At 53.1% G+C, this 20395-nt stretch overlaps 1 protein-coding gene across 2 annotated transcripts in view; it reads right to left on the reverse strand.

Annotated features, from left to right (window-relative positions):
• Positions 1–533: 533 nt before the first annotated feature.
• The window catches only part of GNA11 (G protein subunit alpha 11), a 36828-nt gene continuing 16966 nt past the window's right edge, over positions 534–20395 (reverse strand). For both annotated transcript variants that reach the window (XM_029050953.2, XM_029050954.2), the window contains exons 3-7: positions 19156–19310; positions 17517–17645; positions 15976–16105; positions 14363–14516; positions 534–4364 (exon numbers count right to left, since the gene is read on the reverse strand). In XM_029050953.2, coding sequence (XP_028906786.1) covers positions 4174–4364; positions 14363–14516; positions 15976–16105; positions 17517–17645; positions 19156–19310 — 759 coding nt within the window. In that variant the 3' untranslated portion in view covers positions 534–4173. The remainder of the gene's footprint in view (positions 4365–14362; positions 14517–15975; positions 16106–17516; positions 17646–19155; positions 19311–20395) is intronic.

The raw sequence follows: 20395 nt of genomic DNA on the forward strand, positions 1-20395 counted from the left end.
CCAGGACCTCCGCGCCGGACTGGAGGAACTCCTTGGGTTGTCGGGTCCTTAGGGGAAGACAGCTCCTCCTCACACAATACTAGGGTGGTCATTTGGCTGGTTTTCAGCTGTCCTGGTCCCCGGCCAGTACAGACACGGCTCCGGCCGCCTTTCTGTCAGGGATTTTGATTTTCTGCATAGAGTCTCTCTCCGCCTCGGGTCCGCAGCCACCGAGTCTCGAGGTTCGGAAGCCGTGCCTGAGTTCAGGGGGACTGGGAGGATGGAGGAGGGGTTCAGGGGGATGGAGCCACTGCTCCGGAGCGAGTGAGGGGGAGGGGACTCCCGAGCAAAACGCCCTAGGATCCCGGAGCTCGGATGGACCTCTGCCGATGTTTGAGGTGTGGGACCTCGCGAGTCACACCACATGCCCGGCCTGATGCACACGATGTCATGGAGGTCTTGGCGAAACATCTGGACGGTCCGGGTCTCCGCGCCAACGCCGGGGCCTTCCCGACCTTTCGCCGCCGCTGGAAATAAGGCCAAATGTGCCAGAGCATTTAGGAACAAAATTTATTCCAATTTGAAACAGAGAATTTATTTCAGGAGAAAGATATGAAAATCAATTTCCATTGGGTACTTCTGGAATAAAGGTCGGGGCCCAGGCAGCAGAGCCTCAGGTCCCAAGGGCCACACCACCCTTCCCTCCCGCTCCCTCCCCAAACCGTCCGGATGGGTGGGAGCGGCTGGGAGCCATGAGGCACCTTGAGCAACATTCCAAAACTCCTCCCCCTCTGCCCCATCCCCAGCCCACCCTCCCCATCCCACCACACACACAACAATACATGCATTTCAAATGACAAGGTTTAAAAACAGCATTTTATATAGTATCTTTTTAAATAGGATAATGTTGAAATTATCTTGAATCAGGATGGTAGAATATACAAGTATAACCAAATTGTTTCCACCACAATGGCACTCGGAAAAGTCTTTTGCACTAAAGGGGGCATTGGCACAACTAGATGGTTTTTATATATATATATATATATATAGATAGATATAAAAAAAAGACAGACCTATAAGTCCCCCCCACAACAACCAGGGCCGGGGAGGAGCCGCATTACAGATTTTACCCTCTTGGGAACCCTGACGCCCTGATTCTCGATTGTGGACGTGGTCAGCACAAGCTGAAAACGTCTAGTGGAGGAGGCAAAAAATAAGGAATAAAAAAACCCGCACCTACAGATGGGAATGAGCTGAGGAGAGGCTAGTGGAGGAGCTAGGTGGGGCTCCCCCATGGTGATTCTTGTCTCTATGCTCTCACCCCAAGTTGGGGTGTTACCCGATCTGCAACCGGCCTGGGTTTCCACCAGTCAGCTCCTTGAGGGGAAGAGATCATGCCTACCGACTCTATTGCGTTAGACTCTCCCAAGCCTTTAATGCTGTGCTCTGCACACAGTCGGTGCTCAATAAATGCCACTGATTAACTGGTATTTATTCGTTCATTCCCCTGCTGGGAAATCAACTGTACTTTCCCCAGGCTGGTCTGGTTCCACACGTGGCACGGGTAGCACTGGCTCAGGGAAAGAGGGCACAGCTGCTGGGCAACCCTTCGAGGGTGGAAGGAGACTTCTCTGTCAAACAGCTGCCCCCCAAAAGGTCTTTTCTTTGAGGATAGTAGACTGGCCTTGGAGGGAGAGACGAGGCCACCCTGGGCAGGATCCATCTAGCATAGCCTGAAGCTGCTGAGAACTCGAGTTTCCAGTGCCAACCGCTAGCCCGAAAAAGGCTAGCGGGCACAGGGTCTAGCACCATCTGCTCCCTAATAAAGAGTTGGGGGTCTTTTTGGCGTTTTGAAAGTTTATGCTCAAAATCCTCTTGAATACAACCTGGGCACCAAAAACGACTCTTTGGGCGGAAAGACGGAAGACAGTAAGACTTGGTTCAGGGCTGTCTGGCCCCATCAGGAATGGAGCTGCTGCCCCCGACCCGGCATGGTCCTTCCTCTTTGGTCCCGAGCTTCTTGCTGACCCAGTTTGCTCTCAGCCGTGCATCTCCCCAAGTGCTTTGGGAATCCAGTGGTGGCTCCCCTCACTGATTACATGGAAAGCAGGAGGGAAGTCTGAGGGAATTACCGAAAAAAAAACAAAACCCAGAGCGAGTCCGACCCACTACTTAGTGTTCCAGATCAAAGGCCGCTTGGGCCGTTGGCTTGCCTTTTCTTTTTTCTTTTTTTCATTTTTCCAGCATGCAAAAACAGAAGGCAACCCCAAACCCACCTGGATGTAGTGTTCTGTCTACAGAAAAATCTCTCTGACCCTGTTCACCCTACCTCAGACCATGTAATCGGGGACAGGATTGTCTGTCTCGCCACCTCTAGACTCAGCGTGGGCAGGGAATGTGTCTGTTGTATTGTACTCTCCCAAGCGCTTAGTACAGTGCTCTGCACACAGTAAGTGCTCAATAAATATTACTGAATGAAACAATGGGTCTTTCAGCCTCCTAAGTGCTATCGCCGGGGGAGGCCGGCAAGGAGGAGGAGGCTCACCCCTCCCAGAAGCAGGTTCAGCCGAGGGCTCCGGACCCGACACGTTCCCAGCGAACAGCCGCCGGCGGCCGTAGCTGGCGCCTGACCCAGGGGGCACCCGAGGCGGCACGAGTGTCTGGCCCCACCGGAGGCCTCGGATTAAGATGACAAAGTGGACCCTGGCTCAAATCAGATTGGGCATTCCCCCCTTCCCCCGACTTTTCTCGCTCTGGCCACATACCCATCCCTGGGGCCAGGCGCCTTCTTTAGCAACAGGTGGGCACCCCAGAAAATGTGGGGGCGTGCCTGTGGTGATGCTTCTGATTCCCAGATGTTGGGCAGCTCTGGAATGAATATCTGTGCAAGTGCTTTGAGCAGAGTCCACATCCCATTAGACTACAACAGCTCCTCAAGAATAGTCCTAAGAGGCTCTAGAGAACTTTTCCTCCTCGTTCCAAAAAGACCCAAAGACCCCCCCAAAAAACCTCCCCCCTCCCACACACACACACACACAAACACACAATGAATTTCTCCCTCCTTTTCTCATCTTTTTGTTTCAATTTAGGATACATTTCAGTTCCCCGGTTTACTAACCTCACCTCTTCCCACCTCCCAAGTCCAGGGAACCGGAGCTAGCCTGGAGGGTTAACTTTCTTCGGAGTGCCTGACCCTCTCTGGCATAAAGTGTGAGAACAACTGAGATTCAGCATGTTACAGAAACAGAGAAGCCCCCGTGCCTCCCTAATCCAGCCAAACCCTGAAGATACTTGGGGGTTCATTTTCCCTTTGCTTTGGGAAGGTTGGGGGGGAGTGGGCAGGCCTTCTCTCCAATCAACGAAACCTATATTTGCTTTGAAAAATCTCAGAGTTAGACATTTCCCCTGCTTGGCAGATCACACGTTTTGCAGTCCACCAAATGGAAACCCAGCGTGGAGCAAACTACATAGACAACATCAATAATTTAAAAAAAAAAAATCAGTCTCAGTATGTTTTATAATTGGGAAGAAAACAATAACCCGGAATGAACGGTACACTGAAGGATGGAAGAGCGATGGCTTCTTTTTGGTCGCTTGGCTGGCCATTGGCTAATTTTTCTTTTTGGCAGCCATTGACGTAGGGAAGAGCAGGGTTGCCCTCCTCATCCCAGTGAACCGTGGTGCACGGACTTGGAAAAAGCAAGCGTTCGTGGTGGAGGCTTCGTGGGGCTTACAGGGGCGCTCTGCATGCCCGCAGTTCAGTGAGTTCACATAAATGTAGCCGAGGGCTGAAGATGTGGACCGGGGAGAGAATCAAAACCAAACTAGGTATGGGAGTTAAAAAAACAAAAAGTCAAGCCCAAGAGAAGCCTTTACAGTTGGCAAAAGATTAAGAGGTGCATGAGGTGTGGTGATAATTGTGAAATAAAAGCCATTTGTTAAAAAGAGGGAGGGGAAGGGGGGGGAATAAATCAACTACTCTGTGGCCGGAAAGATGAGATTCAGAATAACACTGAGCAAATTCGCCACTCCACAGATCAGACAATTTGCAATCATTACATCATTAAAAATGAAAGATTTTTTTTCCCGTAAATTTTGCCTTTTTTTTGGTTTTTTTTTCATTTTGTTTTTTGGAGGGGTTCGGGGGGGAAAAGGAGGGGAATCTCTTCTCGGCGCCCAGGGAAGAGAACAGGGTCAGACCAAGTTATACTCTTTCAGGTTCAGCTGGAGGATGGTGTCCTTGACGGCAGCAAAGACGAAACGGATGTTCTCCGTGTCTGTGGCACATGTGAAGTGAGAGTAGATGATTTTATCGCTGTCTGGGTTTAAATCCACAAACATCTTGAGGATGAACTCCCGGGCGGCCTGGGCATCCCTCTGTGGTCCTGGGGCAGTAACGGGAGAAGGGTGAGGGTTAGGGTCTGGGGAGCTGCTGCTGCTCACCCCACCCCCGCTGCTTCCCCCGTCTCGGTCCCCTCCGCCTGGCAATGCTGCTCAGAAAGTGAAGAGGGAGCCTGACTCATCCATGGAGGAACTGCTCTCCAGCCATTCGGTCAATCAGCCCACCGGCCTATCTCTAACTAGCGACGTCAACCTGGGGCTCTTCGGGACCAATTGTTCACGATCTCCACGGCTGAATCCCCTTGTCCAGGCCCCGGTGAACTGGCCCTTGGATGACGGTGTACAAGCTTCCTGGCTCCTCTCCCGAGCAGCTGGCCGCTAGCTAAAATCACCTTCAACTGGCCATGTTTGGACCCATTCGCTTCACTACTTCCAGCTCACACTAACCTATTCCTTGCCGTCCCCCAAATCTTCCCTCTCCGTCGCCAAGCCTTATCCAGGCTGGCCAGCAGAAGGGAGCTACCGTTCCCTCCTGATATTTCAGCTCAAAGCCTCCCTCCTCCAGGAAGCCCTGAGTGACCCTCACCCTCCTGCCATCCTCTCCTCCCTCTAAACTCTAGCTGTGGGGACCCTACTGGGGTCTCCCTCCTGCGAACTTCTGGAGGGAGGGGGAGCCAAGCCTCAGGCCAGCGTCTTGCCCTCTTGGGTCTTGGCGATGAACACAACCCCTCAACTTCAAACCCCATCTCATCCTTCACTGTGGCCGTTTCCCCTTGCCAACCACGCCCCACCCAAACACCTCTAGGAAGCTTGCCATCCCAGTGGGAATGTCTGTTCCTTTCTCTCCCCGGCGCTCCGTCTCACTTCAGGTAGCTACCAGACCCACCCCCTCCTCGTTCCGACAGCCCGAGTGGGGAGAGAGAAAGCGAACACTCAGGGAGGTGGCGGTCCGGGGCTACCGATCGCAAAGCCGGGCCCCCGAAACAGCCAGACTAACACGGACCAAAGGGACAAGACAGCCAAAGTGTCAGAATTTCCTCTCCGACTGAAGGGCACGCAGCTTCCCGTCCCTGCTCTTCGACCCCGAGCCCTGACCAGGTGGCACAGGAATCGTGACCGAGTTGATTACTTGGCACCTTTTTTTCAATGGTACTTGTTAAGCACTTACTATGTGCCAGGCACTGTACTAAGCACAGGGATAGATATAAGCTGATCAGGTTGGACACAGTCCCTGTCCCACATAGGGCTCACAGTCTTAACCGCCATTTTACAGATAAAGTAACCAAGGCACAGAGAAGCTAAGTGACTTGCACAAGGTGACACAGCAGATAAGTGGAGCTGGAATTGGAACTCAGGTCCTTCCGACTCTTGGGTCTGGGCTCTATCCACTAGGCACACTGGTTCTCGGCACTGAACACGCAGTAAGCGCTTGATATCGTTACTTGGATGACAAGGAGGATGATAAGAATCATCAAAGCCACGGTCACGTCCAGCCCTTTTCCACTGGGGCTGGCCCTGTAGCACAAACCTCCACCTGGTGACAGCCTGCCTGGCGGACTACTCACAGGTCTGGCAGCGAAGAAGGCCAAAGGCTTACTTAAGCCACCAAGATGGCCAAGTCGCAGGTGCAGAGAGAGCTGGGAAGAGCAGCTCTGGGCATGGCACCAAGCAAGGGCTAAGGGATGAAGGTGGGAAACGAGAGGGCCCAAAAAGGGCGGCCACGCTAACGAAATACATCACCTCCCTTCTGCCCGCAGCACCTGGCTGCGCCTTCAACCCACCTGGCAGGAGCAGCGTGGCTTAGTGGAGAGAGCACGGGTTTGGGAGTCAGAGGTCATGGGTTCTAATCCCGCCTCCGCCCCTTAACAGCTGTGTGACTTTGGGCAAGTCACTTGACTTCTCTGTGCCTCAGTTACCTCATCTGTAAAATGGGGATTAAGACCATGAGCCCCACGTGGGACAACCTGAATACCTTGTATCTGCCCTATCGCTTAAAACAGTGCTTGGCACACAGTAAGCGCTTAACAAACACCGCCATCATCATCAGCCCACCCACCCAAGGGAACACCCAAGACAGTGCCAACAGGATACGATTCCCCTCAGAAGGGGAGTCCCAAGAGGTCGGCTCATCTGATTCAGCCCTCTGTCGCCAGGAGGTCAACGATGCCTAAGCCGATCAGGCAGATGGTTGTGTGCACCTCATCGATTCAGGTATGGAATTGGTCAGGGCAGCCCCCCACACCCCCACCCCAACCGTGACCCTGAGGAGGGGGAGGGTCAAAGTCAGGACTCCGCCCGTGGCCCAAGGGTGAGCCTTTCCCCTGCAGCCGATAACCACCGGTCAGCGTCTCGTTCGAAAGCACACTTCACCTCTACCGCCTCTATTGTACTGGACTCTTCCAAGTGCTTATTCCAGTGCTCCGCAAACAGTAAGCACTCAAGAGAGGCAGCATTCATTCATTCATTCAATAGTATTTTTTGAGTGCTTACTATGTTCAGAGCACTGTACTAAGCGCTTGGAATGTACAAATCGGCAACAGCATGACCTAGTGGAGAGAGCATGGGCCTGGGAGTCAGTCAGACTTGGATTCTAATCCTGGCTCTGTCACTTAATAATGTTGGTATTTGTTACGCGCTTACTATGTGCAGAGCACTGTTCTAAGCGCTGGGGTAGACACAGGGGAATCAGGTTGTCCCACGTGGGGCTCACAGTCTTAATCCCCATTTTATAGATGAGGGAACTGAGGCACAGAGAAGTTAAGTGACTTGCCCAGTCACACAGCTGACAAGTGGCAGAGCTGGGATTCGAACTCATGAGCCCTGACTCCAAAGCCCGTGCTCTTTGCACTGAGCCACGCTGCTTCTCTGTCCGTTGTGTGACCTTGGGCAATTCACTTCACTTCTCTGTGCTTCAGTTACCTCATCTGTAAAATGGGGATTAAGCCTGTGAGTCCCAAGTGGGACAGGAACTGTGTCCAACCCAATTTGCTTGTTCCCACCACAGCACTTAGTACAGTGCCTGGCACATAGTAAGTGCTTACTAAATACCATAATTATTACTATTATTATTATTTTTAAAGCCCCGTGCTTGTCCTTCTCCAGGTGGAACAACTCCCAATTCCTTCACCCTTTATACCTAGGACCCAGGCTCTCTCCTGTTGCTCTTTCTGGATGCACTCTGGGGCTTCCCAGTTTGGGAACCTAGCCAACGGCTCACACAGCCCAAGCTTCCTTTCTGGCCAAATCGATACAATACCTCAACGTCCCTTCTCAGCCATTTTGGACACCCACGTCCACAGGCCTTGATGCCTGTAGGAGGCGAGAGCCGGGACTACCCCCTGTCTATTACCGCACTAGACTGGGAACCTCCTTGAGGGCGAGGATCGTGTCTCCCAACTCTATCGTACTGTACCCCACAAGGCCCTTAGTACCGTGTTTTGCTCACAGTCTGTGCTCGATCAATGCCACTGATTGACTGATGATAGATTAACGGCTGAAACTCCTCCAATTTAAGGGCTTCAAATAACCATCTCCTGCTGTGGTTGGGCCCTGAAAGGTTTGGAGTCTGAGGCAGGAACACCCCCTGGGGCAACGGGTACAGCTTCCCACTGGTCCGAGACTAGCGAGCTCATTTGGAGAAGCAGCATAGTGTAGTGGATAGAGCCTGGGCCTGGGAGGCAGAAGGCAATGGGTTCTAATCCCGGTTCTGTCACTTAACTGCTGTGTGACCTTGGGCAAGTCACTTCACTGGGCCTGTTACTTCATCCTTAAAATGGGGGTTGAGACTGTGAGCCCCAAATGGGACAGGGACCGTGCCTAACTCCATTTGCTTGTATGCACCCCAGCACTTGGTACAGTGCCTGGCATATAGTAAGCACTTACCAAATACCATCATTATTATTTGGAGACTAGCCGCCTGAGCCTGGGGGTGGCAGCCCATTCTTGGGGAAATGCCATGGGTTCAGGGGTCAGTTGACCTTGGGTTCTCATCTGAACCTGGCCACTGGCCTGCTGGGTGACCACTGACGAGCCAGTTAGCCATTCTGGGCCTCCGTTTCCTGACGCGCCCCCCCCCCCCCGCCCCATTCCTTCGCATATACATCTAGGTGCCCCCCGTACTTGAAAGGCGAAGCCACTGTTTGCGGAGGGTCCTTCCTACTTCGCAGGGCCACTGGACAGCCCAAACGAGATCTGTTGACTCAGTTCTCCCAGTCGGCACAAGGACAGAATCGGGGAACGTTCTGCTGATCACTGCACATCTGCTTGGATACAGCATGATGTGGCATTGGAAGAAACCAGTAGGTGCACGTGCGTGGCTGAGGCTCAGGCACCAGTTTCCCCTTCTCGTGGGGGGTGGTTCTGTAAAGGCCCAGCCCCCATATTCTACAAGAACTGGCTGTGGAGTCAAAGTACTTTGGAAAATGAAAAAGCACTTTCCACATTTCTGGTTGGATTCTCTTTGAAGTAAACGTCTCCCGGGCCGGGATCGTGGCCTTTCCTTCTGTCATATGTTCCCAAGCACCTAGTACAGGGCTCTGCACACACCAGGTGCTCGATCAGCAAGGCAGAAGGGGAGGGGGGCAGTTTGGCTCCTCCTCCCATCTGACGGCCATTTCCCTGCCGGTTCACAACTCTGTAGGAGCGAGCCAAGGCAGGGTAATAGGATGAGGCCCCAAAAATCCATTTTGGTCCGTGTGAGTGACTCTGACGAAAGTGGAGGAGCCAGGATTAGAACCCAGATCCTTCCGACTCCCAGGCCTGTGCTCCCACCTCCGACTTCTTCAACCACCTTGACCCCTTTCTCACCTTCCTTCTCTCCTTCTCTCTGCCCACTCTGATCCTTGGAGACTTCAACATCCATACGGATGTACCCGACCACTCCTCTGCCGCCCGCCTGCTATCCCTCCTCGACTCTGCCGACCTCCTCCTCCACCATACCGCGCCCACTCACCGACTCGGTCACACCCTCGATCTCGTCATCTCCTACCGCTGCACTATCTCCTCCCTCACCAACTCTGAAATCCCTCTCTCTGACCATAACCTTCTCACCTGCCTCATCTCTCACACTCCCTCCCCCTGCAAATCTTCGCTACTGCCCCACAGAGACCTCCGCTCTCTCGATCCCATCCGTCTTTCCAATAGCATCTCTCCTCACCTTGCCGCCCTGTCCTCTCTTCCCACTCTCGACGATCAGGTCTCCGCTCTCAACTCCACCCTCTCTACTCATCTCGACTCTCTCGCCCCCCTTTCCCTCCGCCGCTCTCGCTCCACTAACCCACAGCCCCGGATCACCTCCTCCGTCCGCCTCCTACGCTCCTATGCTCGAGCTGCTGAGCGCTGCTGGCGAAAGTCCAAGCACCAAGCCGACCTCACACACTTCAAATTTATCCTTTCCTGCCTTAACTCTGCCCTCTCCTCCGCCAGGCAAAGCTTCTTCTCCTCCCTCATCGACACCCATGCCCGTCACCCCCGCCGATTGTTCCGGACCTTTAACTCTCTCCTTAGGCCCCCTGTTCCTCCCCCTCCCCCATCTCTCACCCCCAATGATCCGGCCACCTATTTCCTCACGAAAATCAACACGATCAGGTCTGAGCTCCCCAAAGTCACCCCTCCGCCTCTCCCCTCCCCCCCCACCGACCCCCTCCCCTACTTTCCCATCCTTCCCTGCAGTATCCTCAGAGGAGATCTCCTCCCTCCTCGCAAGTGCCACCCCCTCCACCTGCGCCTCGGACCCCATTCCCTCTCACCTTCTTAAAACCATCGCCCCTGCCCTCCTCCCTTCCTTAACTTCTATTTTTAACCACTCAATCTCCAAGGGCTCCTTCCCCTCTGCCTTCAAACATGCCCACGTCTCCCCCATCCTAAAAAAACCCGCTCTTGACCCCACTTCCCCCTCCAGTTATCGTCCTATCTCCCTACTACCCTTCCTTTCCAAAATCCTAGAACGAGTCATCTACAATCGATGCCTAGAATTCCTTAACTCCCATTCTCTCCTAGACCCCCTCCAATCTGGCTTCCGTCCCCTCCACTCTACCGAGACTGCTCTCTCTAAGGTCACCCATGACCTCCTTCTTGCCAAATCCAATGGCTCCTACTCCATTCTGATCCTCCTTGACCTCTCTGCTGCCTTTGACACTGTCGACCATCCCCTCCTCCTCCATACCTTATCTCACCTTGGCTTCACGGACTCTGTCCTCTCCTGGTTCTCCTCTTACCTCTCTGGCCGATCATTCTCGGTCTCCTTCGCTGGAGCCTCCTCCCCCTCCCATCCTTTAACTGTTGGAGTTCCTCAAGGGTCAGTTCTTGGCCCTCTTCTGTTCTCCATTTACACTCACTCCCTCGGTGAACTCATCCGCTCTCACGGCTTTGACTACCATCTCTACGCAGATGACACGCAGATCTACATCTCCGCCCCTGTCCTCTCCCCCTCCCTTCGGGCTCGCATCTCCTCCTGCCTCCGGGACGTCTCCACCTGGATGTCGGCCCGCCACCTAAAACTCAACATGAGCAAGACTGAGCTCCTCATCTTCCCTCCCAAACCCGGTCCTCTCCCAGACTTCTCTATCACCATCGATGGCACGACCATCCTTCCCGTCTCTCAGGCCCGCAATCTCGGTGTCATCCTTGACTCGTCCCTCTCGTTCACCCCACACATCCTATCCATTACCAAGACCTGCCGGTTTCACCTCTACAATATCGCCAAGATCCGCCCTTTCCTCTCCACCCAAACGGGTACCTTACTATTACGGGCTCTCGTTATATCCCGGCTAGACTACTGTGTCAGCCTTCTCTCTGACCTCCCTTCCTCCTCTCTCGCCCCGCTCCGGTCTATTCTTCACTCCGCTGCCCGGCTCATCTTCCTGCAGAAACGATCTGGGCATGTCACTCCCCTTCTTAAACAACTCCAGTGGTTGCCTATCGACCTCCGCTCCAAACAAAAACTCCTCACTCTAGACTTCAAGGCTCTCCATCACCTTGCCCCTTCCTACCTCTCCTCTCTTCTCTCTTTCTACCGCCCACCCCGCACGCTCCGCTCCTCTGCCGCCCACCTCCTCACCGTCCCTCGGTCTCGCCTATCCCGCCGTCGACCCCTGGGTCACGTCCTCCCGCGGTCCGGAACGCCCTCCCTCCTCACCTCCGCCAAACTGATTCTCTTTCCCTCTTCAAAACCCTACTTAAAAATCACCTCCTCCAAGAGGCGTTCCCAGACTGAGCTCCTCTTCCCCCTCTACTCCCTCTGCCATCCCCCCTTTACCTCTCCGCAGCTAAAGCCTCATTTTCCCCTTTTCCCTCTGCTCCTCCACCTCTCCCTTCCCATCCCCACAGCACTGTACTCGTCCGCTCAACTGTATATATTTTCATTACCCTATTTATTTTGTTAATGAATTGTACATCGCCTCGATTCTATTTAGTTGCCATTGTTTTTACGAGATGTTCTTCCCCTTGACGCTGTTTATTGCCATTGTTCTCGTCTGTCCGTCTCCCCCGATTAGACTGTAAGCCCGTCAAACGGCAGGGACTGTCTCTATCTGTTGCCGACTTGTTCATCCCAAGCGCTTAGTACAGTGCTCTGCACATAGTAAGCGCTCAATAAATACTATTGAATGAATGAATGAATGAATGAACTAGGCCAAGCTGCTTCTCAATCTTCTCCAGAGTTACCACAGGCCAACGCTTACTGGCACAACGGAGTGACGGACCAGCAGAGACCCAGGCCATCCCCCAGTGGACCGGGGAAGGGGGGGGGAACGAGGTTCTATTTGACTACTTTAGGTGTCACAGTCTATCAATCTGGATTGATCAATATCAATCAAATCGATGGTATTTATTGAGCGCTTGCTATGTGCAAGGCACTGTACTACGCACTTGGGAGAGTACAATCAGTCACTATCAACAGATGGAGCCCTTACTTAATACTCTCTAAACTGTAAGCTCATTATGGGCAGGGAACATGTCTGCTAATTCTGTTATGCTCTCCCAAACACTTAGTACAGTGCTCTGCACATAGTAAGTGCTCAATAAATACCATTGACTGATTGATTGTTCTGTGCAGAGCCCTAGACTAAGCGCTGGAAGGGTTCAATAATCAACAGACATGATCCCTGCCCTCGAGGGGCTTGCAGTCTAGCAGGGGAGAAAGACACTAAAATAAAAATACAGGTAGGGGAGGCATGAGTGTAAATTTATGTACCTAAGTGCTACAGAGTGGGGTCAGGGGTGAAATACCCAACTGTTTTAGTGATATGGAAGTGCTGAAGTGGCAGATATGAGGGGAAATGGTGAGTGGAGAAAATAGGGTGCTTGAAGGCCTCCATATGATTTCAGGAGGACCTTGGTCTGCCAGATCAGAGGAGGAAGAGAGAGTTCCAGGCAGGAGGGAGGACAAGAGCAAGAGGTTGGAGGCAAGAGACAAGGATGAGGCACATTGACCAGACTGGCTCAAGAGGAACAAAGGATGTGAGTTGGGGTGTAGCAGGAGAGGCAAGAAGAGAAATTGGTGTTGGGGGGGGGCGGTGATTGCCTGAAAGTAAAGAGTTTTTGGTGGTCAGGAAGAGGAATAGGTAATCATTGAAAGCTTTTACAGAATGGGGAGAAGTGCACAGCAGGATGATATTTGGAAAAATGATCTGGGCAGCAAAGTGAAGTATAAATGGGGGGGGATGGGGGAGGGAAGGGAGAGGCTGGAAGCAAGGAGGCTGATGCAGTAGTGGAGTCGAGGTGGGATATGACAAACTCTTGGACCGGCATGGCAGTTTGCCTGCAGAGGAAGAGCGGATTCTGAAGATGTTGCGAAGATAGAACTGATGAGATTTAGTAACAGATTGAATATGCGTGAGGGGAAGAGAGAGAGAGAGAGAAGTCAAGGGTAATGCCAAGGTTACAGGTTTGAGAGACAGAGGAGGGCTGTCAACTGCAGTGGGAAAGTTAGGTGGAGGACAGGAAGATGAGGAGTTTCGTTTTGGACATGTGGAGCAAAGGGCACCAGAGGGACTTACATGCAAAGATGTCCTGGAGGCGGGAGGAAATGTGAGATGGCAGAAGGGTTGGGGTTAGCAGGCTAGATTCGGGAATCAACTGTGTAGAGGTGGCAGTTGAAGCCTGGTAGCGGATGAGCTCCCCTAGAGAGTGGGTGTAGGTGGCAAAGAGAAGGTGATCCAGAACTGAGTCTTGAAGGACTCTCACAGGGAGAGGGAGGCAGTGAAAGAGATGGAGATGGAGTGGTCAGAAAGATCAGAAAGGTCAGAAAGATGGGAGAACCAGGAGACTCCCTCTACCAACCTTAGAGAAGCAGCATGGCTTAGTGGAAAGAGCCCGGGCCTTCCAGTCAGGGAACCTGGGTTCTCATCCCAACTCTGCCCCCTGCCAGCTGTGGGACCTTAGGCGAATCCCTTCATTTCTCTGGGCCCCAGATTCCTCACCTGCAAAATGGGGATTCTCTACCTGTTTTCCCTCCCCCTTAGACCGCGAGCCCCATGCTGGACAGGGACTGCTCCTGACCTGACGGTTTACTAGGTCCCCTGGCTCACAGCACAGTGCCTGGCACACAGAAAGCACTGAACACATATCATTATTCTTAGCATTTCTGACCCAAACGCTTCACTGAGGCCTGACCTGCTTCACTGGCCCTCGAACAGCAGCACTTAACTCATTCCGATCAACATCTACCTGCTCTGCCTCCCAACTCTCCTCTGTCCTCTCATCTTTCTCCACAGGTGCCCCGATCCAAGACAGCCAAGGCCTCTCCTTCTTTGGGCTTGGGCTGGGGCCCGGAGTCCCTCTAATCCTCTATTCTTCCATATGCCTCGGGCTGGGGCAGCTCCTCGATCCCAACTGTGGGACCCACTGCAGCACCCTCTTTCAAGCCAACCGACAACCCCCTCCAGCTGAACCAAAGGCTTGACCCAATCCACCACGTCTCCTTTCCCATCTGGATCGGCAGCCCGCCGGTCGGCAACCCTGGGTGGGCCCTGCCCCACCCCACCATCTCCTCCTCCCGTGGCTTCCACAGCTCGTTTGTGCTGAATCCAGCAAGGACACTCACCATCAAACTCTGGGAAATAGTCCACGAGGTGGGAATACAAGATCTTGTCTTCCAGGAGGTCCTTCTTGTTGAGGAAGAGGATGACTGAGGAATTTTGGAACCAAGGGTAGGTGATAATGGTCCGAAAGAGGGCTTTACTCTCTTCCATTCGGTTCTAACCCGGTTGGGGTGGGGAGAGAAGAGAGTGGAGGGAAGGAAAGAAGAGATCAACATACACGGACAACAGCAGGAGCTGGGCGATTCTGTCCTCCCACACAAAACCCTCCCATAACTGACTCTGTTCTACCACTGCTGGTGAGCACCAGACAAACTGCCAAAAGGCCACATCAGATTTCGGTTCTTTCCTTCAGACTCAGAGATGTTCACAACGGCCAGGGAGACTGGTCTGTTCTCAGTGCACGTGGAGGCTGGTTGTAACTTTGTCCCTCCCCAGGTTAATGTCCCTGCGTGTGTATGGTGGGGGGCAGGGGGAGAGGGGGAGATGTGTGTGTGTGGTTGGACTTCAATTGGGAACCTACCCCCTGGCTGCAAGAAGCAGCCTGAGCAGTGTAGCTTAGTAGAAAGGGCCTGGGCTTGGGAGTCAGAGGACCTGGGTTCTAATCCCAGCTCTGCCACTTGTCTGCTCTGTGAGCTGGGGCAAGTCACTTCACTTCCCTGTGCCTCAATTCCTTCATCTGCAAAATAGATTCAATACCCGTTCTCCCTTCCCTCCCTCACGAGGCACTTTATGATCTTTATCTACCCCAATACTTAGTACAGTGCTTGGCACAGAGTAAGTGCTTAACAAAAATCACCATTATTATTATTAGTGGTAGTAATAGTAGTAGTAATAATAATAAGGTATTCACAAGAAATTGAATCCCCAGGCTTGGCAAAGGTGCCAACTGCAGCTTTATTGGGAACATCTGTAAAGCCTTCAGGTGGCAGGGAGGAGTCCAGAACAGAGTCAACCCAGACTGGGCCCAGCTGGGGCAGCTGCAGACCACAATAGGTCCCCATGACCCAGCCCGCGGCGGCCTGATGCATGGAGGTGAAGAGGGTGTCCGTCAGTGACCTCGCCTTGATCCCAAGTGAACGCTCTGGGAAGCAGCAGTCAGAGTGCCCTGCTGAGGCTGGCCACGGTCCGGAGCTACTCACGGCTCGTTGGTTTACTACTTTGCGGGTCATAATTCTACTGGTGTCCTAGGCAGGTGTCCTGCCCATCCACTTGCCTGCCCACCTGCCTGCTGGGGAGAAACCTATTCGGAGTAACATGAAGCTCATCCAGCGCCCCTGGTGATGGTATGGGGGTGGGCCAGAGTCAGACCGGCTCGAGAGAGGGGAAAAAAAGAATTTCTCTAGGCTTAAATCAGCACTCTCGACATAACCTCAGAGAAGGAAGAGGGTAATAAATAGACCCACCCACCCACGTTGGAGAGATCTATCTGTTCCGGAGAATGGATGATTCATTCGGCGCCACAAATTCAGCATCCTAGCTGGGGCGGGGCAACCCACTTAGCCCCCAAGACACTGCTCTGTGATGGTTTTGACGGCGGTAGTGGGAAAGCCAAGAGAGACAGACAGGTCTGGCTCCCCAACCCCTACCCAGGCAGGGGCCCTCCCCAGGCTCTCACCTCATTATCCGACTCCACCAGAACTTGGTCATATTCACTAAGGGCTACTAAAAACATGATGGAGGTCACATTTTCAAAGCAGTGGATCCACTTCCTCCGTTCCGATCTCTGACCGCCAACATCTACCATTCTGGGGGATGGAAAAACCCACAAACACACATTGAATCGGTTGCTACCAGGACCAGTTCTGGTTAAGTTTCCCTCCACCCCCTGCACTCTCAATTGGGGAACAGCAACACAGCCCTTTTCAAAGCCCAGTTCAGAGCCTTGGACCAGCCCAGACCAAGCCCAGGCTAGGGCCTGAGGAGCGAAGGGCAGGGAGATCTCTGATTCCTCGAGGGCCTGCGATCCCTGCGGTCACAGAACACGCACACCTGTCACAGATTCCGGAGATGCAAGTTCCTAAACCCAACCCTCTCACCCCTACTTGGGTTGTGACCAACTTGACTGCACCCTCGCCCTCTGGCAGTTGAATCCTCCAGTTGCGAAACAGAACCCGGTGTCCCCCAGTGACCTCAAAACTAGCTCATCAGCTGGGCCTAGCACCCCGAGATAACCCACAGAGAGCAAAGATTTCCTAATGCCCGACAGGCTTTCCCCAGGTCAAAAGGATAAGAATCTATCCAGTAGCCACACACTCCCTACCGAACAGAGAGAAAAATCAGCAGCAAATGGTCAGTGGCCCACAACTGCCAGGTCGATCTCTGGGGTTCCAGGGCCCTAATGAACTCGTCTGGGGCTCATCCTGAAAGAGATGCCAGCAGTGCTGGACTTGGCCCCACCTATCACACTCCCTTAAGGACTGCTACACTAGCCCTCGGCCAGGACTTTGGACTGGGCTCGGGAATGGAAAGGAACGCTTATAGGTCAACTCTCCAGAAGAACAGAAGCAGCATCATTATTGGGTTACACCAGTGATCCTGCCAGCCCGGTGGTCTGTCTCCGTGGCAACAGGGTGCTCACAGAAACCATGTGGTGGTTGCCCTCCTTGACACCCACCCTAACAGCTAGGGATGGGCCATCTAGCATCCCTAACTTTCCCTCTAGAACCCATTATGGACCTCTCTCCCACGACCGTTTTCAAACCTAATGATTTCTTTCAGACTCTACGAGCTCCAATAAGATGCTCCCTGAAGCAGGAGTTTCTATCTGTCGGAAGTTTGCCTGGCTGACCATCAAAGGGGTTCAACTCTTTTGGATGGGAGCCCGCTGAGATATGCCTACCTGCTCAGGTGAGGTACAAGCCCCTTGTGTTGGGGGAGCAAATGGAGAAGACCAATTTTGGTGGGGTGGGGGGGCGCTCCTTTGTGAGGTGAGTGCACGAATTAAGAAGCGCTTTCCCCACCTCCTGAAGAGGCAAACGGTAGAGTTGGCAGGGCCCCGACCCTATCCTAATCAAACCTTCGTTGGGCTTGTTGAGTCCAGGAGGCTCGGCCTGGGCTGAAAACACCGAATGCCCCGTGGGCCCGGGCCGGCTAGCTCACTCTCTCGCCTGGCTCGGGATAGGCGGCCGCCTTCCCGGGAGGGTGGGGGTTTGGTACCTGAAAATGATGTTCTCTAGGTCGAAAGGGTACTCTATGATCCCAGTGGTGGGGACTCGCACCCGCAGCACATCCTGTTGAGTCGGTAGGTACCCTATGGTGGCAATTCGGTCTACGTCAGTAAGGTAGCTGAAAGACAAGCAGAGGAAGATGGGTGACTCAAGACTGGAAGCTCCTCCATCTTGACTTGAAGCTCCTTGTGGGCAGCTCTGCTCTACTGTACTCTCTTATGGGCTTAGTACAGTACTCTGCACCCAGTAAGCACTCATTAAGTATGACATAATAATAATAATGTTGGTATTTGTTAAGCGCTTACTATGTGCAGAGCACTGTTCTAAGCGCTGGGGTAGATACAGGTTAATCAGGTTGCCCCACATGAGGCTCACAGTTAATCCCCATTTTACAGATGAGGTAACTGAGGCACAGAGAAGTTAAGTGACTTGCCCACAGTCACACAGCTGACAAGTGGCAGAGCCGGGAGTCGAACTCATGACCACTGACTCCGAAGCCCAGGCTCTTTCCACTGAGCCACGCTGCTTCCCTAATTGACTACAAAGCAAAGGCAGGGGGAGGGAGGAGACACAGGCAGACAGACCCATCACATCCGGAATTTAATTCCTCCACCACTCAAAGCCCAAGGCTCCATCCCACTTCCGAGCCGAGTGGAAGAAGGTGGGGAGGCAGAGTGGCACTCGGCCAGAGAAAGACACACAGTCTCTCTGCCTCTCGCACTCTCATCTGCAGGTGACAGCTGTGGCACTTGGGGGTGTGGACACTCACCCCACTCTCCTGGGGCCCAAAGTAGAAGCCGGATGCTGATTTTGCTCAGGAATGGGACAACTCCCAAGCCACGCCCACTTGCAAGCATCACTCAATCCTATTTACTCAGCGCTTACTGTGGGCAGAGCGCTGTACTAAGCACTTGGGAGAGTACAATACAACAATGTAATAGACACATTCCCTGCCCACTAAGAGCTTCACTGACTTCAATCCAGCGACTCCCAGACCACCTTATCACTCCAAACCCAGGGAATTTAAGGACCGGTTGCCGGAATTCCTGGTTCAAGTCTTAATGCCCTCCAACGGTCAGTCTCAAAGGCACTAAGTAATCTCGGCCCGGGGTCGAGACGTGGCCAGGGAGTCCTAGCAGGTCTGTTCACAACCAACCCTACTTCTCCACTTGGCTCCCAGGAAGGCGGCGTTGCCATCTCTCTGCCCCAAATGTGGCCAGCTGGGGGGAAGGCTTGATGCAAAGTCAGCCCGGGGCGGGGAACCAGCCAGTCGGTGGATTGGGAAAGAGCGACGATGGTCGGATACCCCATTCTCGGCTACCATCATCATGAGTTTCTTGGCACAGGGCCCACTTCACTTTTGGTGAAGTGACAGGTGGGCACCGGGGCCTCAAAATTCAAACCAGACACTTGGGCACACAGGTTCTGTCCTCCGGATTAGCCCAAATCCAGAAAGGACCAGGAGGGAGTTCATAACTATCCCCCAGAAGCGTGTCCAAAAGGTGGAAGGAAGGATTCGTACTGCAGGACCAAAAGTAGGACGGTTATTTGAAATTTCGGAATGCAGCCCAGACAATCGGGACTTTACACAATCAGGTTCCAGTGCGTCAGACAGTTCACGCACTTACTATTTAGCTGAATCGGAGAGCTGGTATTCTCGCCTTCGGTCGTAACACTCCTGGATTCCAGGGTCATTCCACAGAGTCTTAATTGCACTTACATATGGCTGCTCAAACGTTGTGACCTTTTCTACATCCACCTCCCGGATCAGCAGGGCGTTGGCCTGAGACAAAGGGAAACGGGAAAGCCGGTGAGCCAGGCCCGGATCTGGCTCTGGCAGACAAAATCGCACTCTGGGGCCGTTAGTCAAACTGGGAAGATGACAAGTTTCAACCCAACAGAGCAGCAATGTGCAAACTGCCGGTTACCAAATTAACCACCCAACTTTCAGTTGAATATTTGTCAGCTGGAAGAAAGGCTCAATTGGGCCTCCCGCACTGCCACCACGGAGCGATTGGAGGATAGGGGGCACATAAGCCAGCAGGGAGAGGCTAACACCGTTTGGCCTCGGCACTTCTGTACCCTTTGGTGGTGGGGGGAGAACAGAGGGGAAGTTTCCGTCTGAACAGCCAATCAAGGGACCCAGAAGGAGTGGTTTCCTGGATAGAATTCCAGCCCTAACCCACAAGGATCAAGTCAAGCCCCAGTCATTCAGTCTCCGGAATGACAGCAACCCCTCTCTCCAGACTTGCTCGTCAAGGTCAGGGATCAGCTCGCGCTCCCCCGTTCCCGCCGGACAACACTAGGCAATTCTGGGAAGTAGTCCGAGAGAGGGAGCACCGGTGACCAGCCACCCTCGGGAGATTGGGGTGACAAGGGGGCACTCTCCGAATGGGCCCAGAAACCTCTTTAGATGAAATGAGATTGTCCGATCTCTTCGGAGCCCCTTCAAGGACCAGCAGAAACTTGCTTGGCTTGTATCCCAAGGTTGCAGTACATTCTTCCACCACCCCAACCACAGTCGCACAGATTTCAACCCACAACATCCCGTCCCTTGCCTCAACTAAGCCCAGCTTTGGGACAAACCAATCTCCCAGACAGCAGAGTGGACACTAGGCTCTTTCTCCATCTCTCTATTACTCTTTCTCCATCCCTACATTGATCCTGGATGAATTCGACATCACAAAGACGATCCCGATGACCCTTCCATTGTCCGCTTTCAATCGCTCCTCAACTCCACTGACCTCTTGCTCCACCCCACCTCTCCTACTAACCAACTTGAGATGCATATTTGACCTCATCATCTCTGCTTGAGCGCTTAGTAGAGTGCCTTGCACATAGTAAGCGCTTAAATACCATAATTATTAG

Source organism: Ornithorhynchus anatinus, chromosome X1 (assembly GCF_004115215.2).
Source record: "Ornithorhynchus anatinus isolate Pmale09 chromosome X1, mOrnAna1.pri.v4, whole genome shotgun sequence".
NCBI classification, from domain to species: domain Eukaryota; kingdom Metazoa; phylum Chordata; class Mammalia; order Monotremata; family Ornithorhynchidae; genus Ornithorhynchus; species Ornithorhynchus anatinus.